This window comes from Priapulus caudatus, unplaced genomic scaffold, assembly GCF_000485595.1.
Source record: "Priapulus caudatus unplaced genomic scaffold, Priapulus_caudatus-5.0.1 Scaffold533, whole genome shotgun sequence".
In the NCBI taxonomy this organism is placed as follows: domain Eukaryota; kingdom Metazoa; phylum Priapulida; class Priapulimorpha; order Priapulimorphida; family Priapulidae; genus Priapulus; species Priapulus caudatus.
Window position 1 is genome coordinate 148,352 of NW_014577594.1, and position 10,367 is coordinate 158,718.

Here is a 10,367-nt window from a genome sequence, read left to right on the forward strand (position 1 = left end):
AGCGTATGAGCGGCAAGCGCACGCCGCGCGGCGGGCGGAGGACGGTTAGACTAGAGTACGACGAGTAGCTGAAGGTGAGGCGATAAAGACAGTTAACCTGCTAGCAGAGTAGTACGATCACACACAGTACGAGCGAGCGCGCACCGCGCGCACTGCCTGGTGGCGTGACAGGCGGGGTGGGAGGAGGTGAGTAGAGTAAGTAGCGTGAGTGACTCAGCTGAGTTGATAAAGACATTAAACCCTGGCTAGCAGAGTAGCGTACATGCACACACAGGTACGACCAGTCCTGTGAGCGGCACCGCGCGCGCGGGGGCCGGAGGCAGGTAGTAGAGTAAGTAGTAGTGAGCGAGGTAAAGAAACAGCTTAACCTGCTAGCCAGAGTGAGGTACATCACACACAGGTACGACGTGAGCTGCGCTGGCGCAGCGCGGGGCGGAGGGAGGGTCATAGAGTAAGTACGTGGATCATTCGTGAGCGGAGTTAAAGAACAGCTTAACCTGGCTAGCCAGAGTCAGTCACATCACACACACGGTCACGAACGCCGCAGCGCACGCGCGGCGGGGCGCCGGGCGAGCTGGTAGCTAGAGTAAGTAGTGGAGTTGACGCGAGTAAAGACAGTAAGCCTTCGCTAGCAGAAGTAGCTACATCCACACACAGGTCATGACGGCGCAGCGCATAGCGCGTGGCGGGGCGCGAGGACGGTAGTAGAGTAAGTAGTGCAGGTAGCGAGTAAAGACAGTTAACCGTCGCTACGGCAAGATAGCTACACACACACAGAGTCATGCAGCGAAGCGCCTCGCGCGGGGGCGGAGGAGGGGCCGTAGCTTAGAATGAAGTAGTGACGTGACGCGAGCTAAAGACAGTTAACCTGCCTAGCAGAGTACTACATCACACCACAGAGTATGAGCGACTGCGCGCGCGCGGGGGCGGAGGAGGTAGGAAATAAGTAGTGACGGGCACGCGAGTAAAGACAGTTTAACCTGCTTACAGAGTAGCTACATCACAACAAAAGCGTATGAGCCGAGCGCAGCGCGGGGCGGGCAGGAGGTGTAGAGTAAGTAGTAGTGAGCCGAGGTAAAGACAGTTAACCTGCTAGCCAGGAGTAGTACATCACAATCACACGGTACGAGTGACGCCGCACGGCGCGCTGGGGCCGGAGGACGGTAGTAGAGTAAGTAGTAAGTGAGCGAGTTAAAGGACAGTTAAACCTGCTAGCAGCGAGTAGCTAGCATCACAACACAGGTACGCGCAGCGACGACAGAAACCTGACGTGATGCGCGCGCGCGGGGCGGTGGAGTCTGGTTAGGTAGAATAAGTATGAAGTAGCGAGTAAAGCACAGTTAACCTGCCCTTAGCCAGAGCTAGTACATCACACACAGGTACGATGCCGACGCGCTGCGCGCAGGGGAGGTGGAGGAGAGCTAGGATAAGTAGAACGGCTGCAGCGAGTAAGACAGTAACCTGCTAGCCAGAGCTAGTAGCATCACACACAGGTACGAGCGACCGCGCTCAGCGCGCGCCGGCGGCGGGGAGCGGGGTGGTAGAGTAAGTGTAAGTGAGCCGAGTAAGACAGTTAACCTGCTAGCCAGAAGCTAGTACATCACCACACAGGTACGACAGTGAGCGCGCCGCGCGGGGGCGGGGCGGCAGGTGGTAGAGTAAGTGTAAGTGCAGCGAGTAAGAGAGCATGTAGACGGCGTGGCTAGCAGAGTAGTGACACACCACAAGGTATGAGCGAGCGCACGCTCGCTGGCGCGGGGAGGTGGTAGTAGAGTAAGTAGTGAGTGAGCCGATTAAAGACAGTAACTGCTTAGCAGAGTAGTACATCACCACACAGGTACGAGTGAGCGCGCGCGCGCCGGGGGCGGAGGAGGTAGTAGAGTAAGTAAAGTGACGCTGCAGCGCAGCTAGAGAGACAGTTTAGACCTGCGCCTAGCAGCATATACATCACACACCAAGCGTAACGAGCGAGCGGCTTGCCGCGTGCGGGGAGCGGAGCGAGGTAGCTTAGGAGTAAGCTAGCTTGACCGTGAAAGCCGAGTAAAGGACAGTTAACCTGCCCAGCAGCAGCTAGTACATCACACACAGGTACGAGTAGACGCGCGCAGCGTCAGGTGGGGGCGAGGAGCCTAGCTAGAGATAAGTAGTGAAGTAGTTGAGTAAAGACAGTTAACCTGCTAGCAGCAGTAGCTACACTCACACGACAGGCTATGAGCTGGACCGCGCACGCGCCCCAGGGGCGGAGGACGCGGTAGTTAGTAGGAAGTAGTGAGTGAGCGAGTAAGACAGTTAACCTGCTAGCAGAGTAGTACATCACACACAGCCGTACGAGTGAAGCGCACGCGCGCGCGGCGCGGGGAGGTGGATAGAGTAAGGTAAGTGAGTGACCGCGAGCTTACAAGACCAGTTAACCTGCTAGCCCAGAGTAGTACATCACACACCAGCTACGAGTGACGCGGCGCGCCGTGGGGCGGCGGAGGACGGTAGTAGAGTAAAGTAGTATAGTGAGCGAGTAAGACAGTTAACCTGCTAGCAAGAGTAGTACATCACACACATGCGTACGAGTGAGCTGCGCCCGCAGTGCGGGGGCGGAGGAGGTAGTAGAGTTAAGTAGTAAGTGAGCGAGTAAAGACAGTTAACCTGCCCTAGCAGAGTTAGTAGCCACATCACACACCAGTACGATGTGAGACGGCGCGCCGTGCGGCGGGCGGAGGAAGAGGTAAGTAGAGTAAGTAGTAACCGTGAGCGAGTACAAGACAGTTAAGCCTGCTGCAGAAGTATAGCTACATCACACACAGGTACGAGCTCTGAGCGCGCAAGCAAGGCGCGGGGGCGGGGGTGAGTTGGTAGAGTAACAGTATGTGAGTGATGCCGAAGTAAAACAGTATAACCTGCTAGCAGAGCTAGTACCATCACACACAGCGTTCACGAGCCGAGGCGCACGCCGCTGGGCGGTGAGCCGAGGATAGTAGAGTCACAGTATGAGTGCAGCGAGGTAAAGACGAGTTAACCTGGCTAGCAAGTAGTACATCACACACAGGGTACGACGTCGAAGCAGGCTGGATGCGCGCGGGCGGAGAGTAGTAGAGGTAAGTACGCTGAGAGTGTTCGAGCGAGTAAAATGACAGTTAAACCTGCTAGCCAGAGTAGTACATTCACACCACCAGGTACGAGTGCAGCGCGCTACGGCGGGGGCGTGCGGAGGCAGGTAGGTAGAGTAAGTATGTGCAGTGGACGCGAGTAAAGCACAGCTTAACCTGCTAGCCAGAGTAGACATCACCACACAGGTATGAGCGAAGCGAGCGCATCGGCGCGGGGCGGGGGGACGCGGTGGGTAGCAGTAAGTACGCTGATGTAGAGCGAGTAAGACAGGTTAAGCCTGCTAGCAGAGTAAGAGTACAGTCACACCACAGGTACGAGTGCAGCGCGCGTCGCCGGGCGGGCGGAGGAGCGTAGTAGAGTAAGTAGTGACGTGAGCGATAAAGGCACAGTTACCTCTCGCCTAGCCAGAGTAGTACATCACACACAGGTACGATTCGCGTGGAAGCGCCGCGCGCGGGGCGGTGGAGGAGGTAGTAGACAGTAAAAGTTAGTGACGTGAGCGAGTAAAGACAGTATAACCTGCTGAGCAGAGTAGTTACATCACACACAGCGTGACGAGTGATGCACCGCGCAGCCCCCGGGGCCCCTGCTACGGCCAGCGTTCCTCGCGCCCCGGCTGCGTGTCTCCAGTCCCGCAGCGCGGTCGCGCTGGCCGGGCCTGCGCCGCCCTTAGGCTCGTTTCGCCCGCTCCGCGGGCAACTTGGTAGGCCGGTGCGGGGCGGAGGAGGCGTAAGTAGAGTACATAGTGAGTGATGCGAGTAAGACGTTAACCTGCTAGCCAGAGTAGTACATCCCACACAGCAGCGCTATGAGCGAGCCGCACGCGCGCTGGGGGCGGGAGAGTAGGAAGATAAGTAGTGACTCGTGAGCGCAGTAAGACAGTTAACCTGCCCTTAGCAGAAGTAGTACATCACACCACCCAGGTATCGGATACGGGCGGCTCGTTGCGGGGCGCGGCAGACCTTGCTCTGGTCGCGCTAGTAGAGTAAGTAGTGATGTGAGCGCAGTAAAAACAGTTAACCTGCAGCAGAGCTAGCTACATCACACACAGGTCACGAGGCAGCGCACGGGCATCGGGGCAGCGAGGCACGGTAGTTAGGAGTAACTTAGTGAGTGACGAGTTAAAGACAGTTAATCTAGTGAGCGAGTAAAGACAGTTAACCTGCTAGCAGACAACCTGCACATGACTAAACCCATGCAGCACTACGCACCGCGCGCGTTGCAGGCACATGACCAACCTGATGCTTCGTCACATATCGATGGCGTGGAGCACGAGAATCCCGATACGCCCCATCTCCATCGACGTCATCGCCGCCGCTGCCGCCATGCGCATCAACCAGCCGGCGACGCGGCATCCCGCCGCGCGCTCCGTCTCCCTCATAGATCTGACGGTCGAAGACGAACCGGCGGCGCGTCCTGTCGCCGTTACACAACAATCCACGCGTCCTGTCATCGTTGCGGACGAACCGGCGCGTTCCGTCACCGTCAACGACAAACCCTCCACCTTCAAGGACGAACCGGCGCGTTCTGTCACCGTCAAGGACAAACCCTTCACCTTCAAATTCGATCCGCCGCGTTCCGTCACCGTCAAGGACAAACCCTCCACCTTCAAGGACGAACCGGCGCGTTCCGTCACCGTCAAGGACAAACCCTTCACCTTCAAATGCGATCCGCCGCGTTCCGTCACCGTTACGGACAAACCGGAGCAGGGGCCTGTCGCCATCGAGGCCGAGGGGAAGGAAACGCAACGCGACCGATCAGTTGCCATGGTGAATCGGACGGGAACTAGCGAGGCAGCCCGCAGTAGGGGTGCTAGCGATTCGCAGTCGAGTTGCAAGCAGCAGCAGCAGAAGACGAAGAAGATGATGAAGCAAGAGCTGAAAGAGCAGCAGCAGCAGCAGCAGCAGCAGCAGCAGCAGCAGCAGCAGCAGCAGAAGATGAAGAAGATGACGAAGCAACAGCGGAAGGAGCTGCAGAAGCAGCAGGAGAAGAAGAAGTTGAAGAAGCAACAGCGGAAGGAGCAGCAGCAGCAGCAGGAGCAGGAGAAGATGGTGATGCAGCAGCAGCAATGGCAGAAGGAGCACCAGGAGTGGCAGCAGCAGCAGCAGCAGCAGCGGTGGTGGTGGCAGCAGCAGCAACAGTGGCGGCAGCAGCAGCAGTGGGGAGGATGTGCACCGCAGCGACTTCAGAACTGCGTGAACATGTGGTCGTTCCCACCCAGCTACTGCGCTCCAGTAAACTATGACCAGAACAAGAAGACCGACGACGGCTCCGGGGGTGCCGAGGGGAGTCGGCATGGAGGTCTGGTAGACAGACGATACACGGATCGAGGAAATAACCGCTATCGACCGTATAACTTCTAGTTACACAACTAGAGAGCCTGCTAGTCATTGTTATAAATATCGAGGTAAAGTCAGGAGATTTCCACAAGAGATTTCGTTTCCGTTTTTCATAGCAAACTGCACGTTCGTTGGATACTGCAAGATGTTTTTGATTTGCTATAAATGTTTATACATTTTTGTTGTGATGGAATATATTTTTTTGATAAACTATACCACTGCATATGTAGATGGACGTTTAAAGCTTTTCAGTGTAAACATCAATTTCTCAAGATGGCAGTGTCTTTACCAGTTTACAAGTTTAGTTTAGTGAACGTCACTATGAAATAGATCTATGCTAGCTGGACCTGTGTGGGTCGACTTCCAGTGTGCAGGGATGGTAGGCTTTCTACTGTGTAGATTAACTGCATTTATTTTTTGTAGTTATGTTAGTGTATTATTCTAACATGATAATCTTGAAAACGTGCACTAATATATTGTATGACGGATGTTATGTATCCCTTTTTTATTGCCAATTGTGTACCCAGTAAACCGTATGAATACAACAAATATTCTGATAAAGTGAGTAAAAGTTAAATAAAAAAGGTTAACAGTTTAATACAAAAATGTGCAGGTAGTTTTGTTTCAGTCCAGCCTTAATTCAACCACATCTATTTTACCAATGTACGTGTTACGACCATATTAACCAACTATTTGATTACAAAATGTATACATTTAATAAATACTCAGTGTACTTGTTGTACTTTCGTTTAGATGGCTGGATATAGTGCATACAAATTGCCTTGTTCTGGAAATGTTATATTTGTTATATTATATCAGTAGTAACCGATATCTTGTCTAATGACGAATATTTTGTCAAATAACGACGTTTAACATTTTCTATACAATAAAATATCAAACTTGAGCGACAGTTGAATTTATTTTTGGACCCCATTAATCAGTCATCACTCTTCTCTTACAGTTTTACTTGTAAGTCGTAACAACATGCACACATACACAAGGACAGGGAAGTAGTTACAGAGTTGACAACTTGACACACCATCAACGATGTAGTTTATAATATATGAGGTCATGGTGACTAGCGTACAGTTCTTATATAATATTGTTTTCTAGTCAAAATGTACATACGTAGTTCTAATTGTTATATACAAATTGTCACACTTATTCAATAGTCATTAAATAGATGCAAGGTAATTCATTTAGGCTTCTGCATACACACACACACACACACACACACACACAGCATTATGCTGAAAGCATTTCATCCCAGCGCAATGTTACGTTATTTGCTCATTCAGGTGAAAAGGACTTGCCTGAGAAACTCGCTAGCACAAAATGCTTCCACACCAGTTACACGTTATTCGATATTTCCGCATATTTACCTGTGCATTTACCATTGTAAAGGTACCAGCCAGGTCACCTGCCCACAGCTTAATGGAACTTGGCCCAATGTGACTTTAACGGCACGTTTTCCTTCATACGTTTATAACTTGCTCTAGTCTGATCATTGCAGACATTAGCTACTAACGATGTTGATGCTAATGCCGTGACGATCGATGACATCGTTAACGTTCACGTTATCTCGTGGGCCTGCCTGACACCTTTCTGGCCATCGAGTGCTGGTCCTTCAAGCTTTGCGATGTACGCACATACTTGCTAGCCATCGCAGGTCCGATGGTCTCCTGGAACGATGATAACGAACAAACGTATTACCTCGTCGCTAAATGCTTCCACATCCAGTTAAATGCCCGAATTTCAGCGCTAACTCGCGAATTTTAGACGCCGCATACTCTAAAACCAAAACACAAACCATCTCCCAAGTAATTATCTAATGAAAGATAAGAATCCTACTGAACATTTTGTAAAAATACCACTAGATCTGAGATTTAGGGCTTGGCATACCTTTACTATTGGCACATGCCGCTCCACAGTAACCGTAGGCATGGGTGGGTCCATGGACCTGGCTCTTTGCTGGCTGCCTTTACCATTCCGTCCATAATTCTGTGCAAGAAACATTTCATTATGAATATGGGAGCAGCGATAGGATAAAGCAATACAATAAATTAATGCTCATTTCTCTTTTAATGAATTGACCTAATATAAAAATAAGAATGCACTACAATAAGGAATTGCAATTAATAAAACTATACTGACATATAATATCAAGAGCTCATAATAGAGAGCTCTCTAGTATGAGCTCTTGATATTATGAAGCTAATCAGCTCAAATCAGTGATGAGCGGCAGTCTAGCATGCAGACTTGCGCACACACACACCCAGTGTTGTTGTGCAAGCAAAACAACTGCACGATAATAAGGAATTGTAATTAATAAAACTATACTGACACATAAAGCTAAAAGCATTAAAAGAAGCGCGTTACCCTGTGTTGCTGCGCGGGCCTGTACTGTGTCAGCGACACGACGCCCGGAACACGCGACCCATCAAGCGCGTCTGCGCCCCTCCCGTGCACCAGGGGGCGCTGCTCCTGCCGCTCGTAACTCTCCGCGGACACGTTCGCGTAGGCCGGCTTCCCGTGAGCGGCGGCGGCGTTGCCAGGGTAACCGCCGGTCACGGACACGGGCGCGGTGTCGTGGGAGTTCGCTCCCGTCTGGCCCTGCATGCGGTGCGCCGTGCACAGTCCCTGTAACGCCTCCCTCGCTGCCGCGGGACCGCTGCCGCCACCACCAGCCGTCCTCCCCGGGGGAGCGTCCGCGTAACCCTCGCCTGCAGGCACCGCCGCCGCCGCCGCCGCCGTCGTCGGCATCACGTGTATGTACACCTGCGGCGCTCGCTCGCCCTCCGCAGTCGCCCACGGGCCGGGCGTCGCGCGAGCGTTCGCTTGTTCGTCCTGCCACGCGTGGCGCCGCCGCGGTTCGCGCCGCGGTCGTCGTCCCAGTAGCGAGCGAGGGATGGAGGCGAGCGGTTGTCGCCGCGTGTCGTCGTAGCGGCGTCGCTGTAGGCCGGGGCGGGATGGTGGCCGGGGACGCCGTTACACGCGGGCTCCCACTGCCTGCTGCCGGACGCACGCTGATGACCACTCATCGATCCCTCGCCGTCCTGCCTGGGTCTGCCCGGTGCGCCACCTGTTGGGTCGCATCGGAAACGCAGCGTCAACAACGGCCGGACAACGATCGAGTCGTCATTATTGTGGCAAAGTGAAACTAGGCAATTCGATGGTCGTATTCCTGTCATATCTTATATCTTCATTTATGCCAGTAATGCCCAAACATAAACCTGTCTACATGTTCTCACTTACGTGTGGAGACAGTAAAATAAAAACATCCACGCACGCATATTCACATCATTGATAACCCATAACAAATACAGTCATAATTATTCATGGACTGTCACTAATTGTTATCGTCATAGGTAACTATAATCATTGTCACTGCAATGCACGGCATTAAAATGAAGTCATTCCGGCATAATAGAATCTGTAAGTCTTCTAGTGAGTATAAATTATTAAAAAAAAATTTTTATTTTAATCTTTTAATTTTTTAATTATATTTTATTAGTGAGCTTGATACTTACTCTCGGACGTAGGTTGGAATGCTCCCAGTGTGTCCATGTTGAGGGCGGACACGCCTCGCATGAACGCGGTCTTCATCGAGTCTTCCCAGTCTTGTCTACTCGTCAGCAGTCTGCTGATCTCCCGCCTCGCATCAGCCAGCTCCTGCTGCGCCTGCAAACACACCAGCGCACACATTAAGCACACATTAAGCACACATTAAGCACACATTAAGCACACATGCACAAGCATACACAACACACAACAAATAAACAAACAATAAAAAAATAAAAAAGATTAAAAAAAATAATCCCGCCCCCAGTCTGAGCTCGTTTTCACACTGCATGTTGGCTGACATCTCCTGCGCTCTGCGCTGACTCACGCGCTCTACACGGCCCCGCCCCCTCCCCCGCCCCCGTACCTTAGACAGTCTGAGCTCGTTTTCACACTGCATGTTGGCTGACATCTCCTGTGCTCTGCGCTGACTCACGCGTTCTACACGGTCCCGCCAGCGTCGCTGCACCGTCGCTCGCCACGCCGTCCACGCCTTCAGCTGCAGCCGTCGTCGATACATGAAGTCCGCCACGCGACTCAGACGCGCCTGCAGAAACAGGAATCCCGCACAGGGGGCGCCGCCGGTCACACCTAGTGCGAGGTTCTCCCCGGGTCTCTATCTAAGGTTGTGGAGGAGCGTCGCGTGTCGGGTCTGACGTGCATTCAAAGCTGAAGCCGATTTACTAAATGTCCCGTGATTAGTCCTTAATCACCTAGATGACATGCCCTTAATTTCCAGATGGTTTTACCTTTTGATAACCCCAACACAGTCATGCTGTGTTTTCGCAGCTTGATGTATACGTCTCCGAACAGATCGCATTTACCCGCGTATTGGTGGCCACTTATGACATGAGTAATTAACTCCAATCAGTACAACCCGCTTCCCCGTCCCTCCCCAATCTATCTGTCGTAAACAGCTTCCTTCTGAGATTCCTGGGGAGAGCTGTGCCAAACACCAAACTCCAGACTAGGTGACAACACTTCCATATAGTAACAAAGGAATGCTGCAGTCCCTGCACACCTCTCACATCGAGATTAAACCCAACGGAATTAAAAACAAGAACGCGAGCAAAGCAAACTGATGACTATTACGCGAGCATTACCCTTCTCTTAGCTTCCTCCTGCTCCGCCCGACCGGCGTAGAACACTTTAGACTGCTCCAGTTTATCCTGCTGCTTCTGCAGAGCATCTGTGAGATTGGCTACTATCTGGTCCTTACGTTCGACGGAGGCCTGGTAAGTGTCCACCACCTGCCTGGTCGACTGTAACTCCTTCTCCAGATTGGCAATGTTTTGGACAAACCTGCAAATTTCGCACAAATCCGTATATAATTTATCATATCAGTATATAATTCTAATTGCTAAT

The 10,367-nt window shown here is 52.1% G+C and overlaps 2 protein-coding genes across 3 annotated transcripts in view; one reads left to right on the forward strand and one right to left on the reverse strand.

The window, feature by feature from the left end:
- LOC106811378 (PC-esterase domain-containing protein 1A-like) overlaps window positions 1-5,138 on the forward strand; it is a gene marked incomplete at its 3' end in the record, with an annotated part of 29,905 nt that extends 24,767 nt beyond the window's left edge. Inside the window, exon 8 of the mRNA XM_014814964.1 lies at window positions 4,328-5,138. Within this exon, the coding sequence (XP_014670450.1) occupies window positions 4,328-5,138 (811 nt within the window). The remainder of the gene's footprint in view (window positions 1-4,327) is intronic.
- A 772-nt stretch (window positions 5,139-5,910) lies between these two features.
- Window positions 5,911-10,367, reverse strand: part of LOC106811384 (centrosomal protein POC5-like) — a 27,067-nt gene continuing 22,610 nt past the window's right edge. Inside the window, exons 6-11 of one of the 2 annotated variants that reach the window (XM_014814972.1) lie at window positions 10,106-10,252; window positions 9,370-9,549; window positions 8,972-9,122; window positions 7,821-8,523; window positions 7,344-7,442; window positions 5,911-7,123 (exon numbers count right to left, since the gene is read on the reverse strand). In XM_014814972.1, the coding sequence (XP_014670458.1) occupies window positions 8,204-8,523; window positions 8,972-9,122; window positions 9,370-9,549; window positions 10,106-10,252 (798 nt within the window). In that variant the 3' untranslated portion in view covers window positions 5,911-7,123; window positions 7,344-7,442; window positions 7,821-8,203. The remainder of the gene's footprint in view (window positions 7,124-7,343; window positions 7,443-7,820; window positions 8,524-8,971; window positions 9,123-9,369; window positions 9,550-10,105; window positions 10,253-10,367) is intronic. The other variant, XM_014814971.1, reaches the window with a different exon arrangement.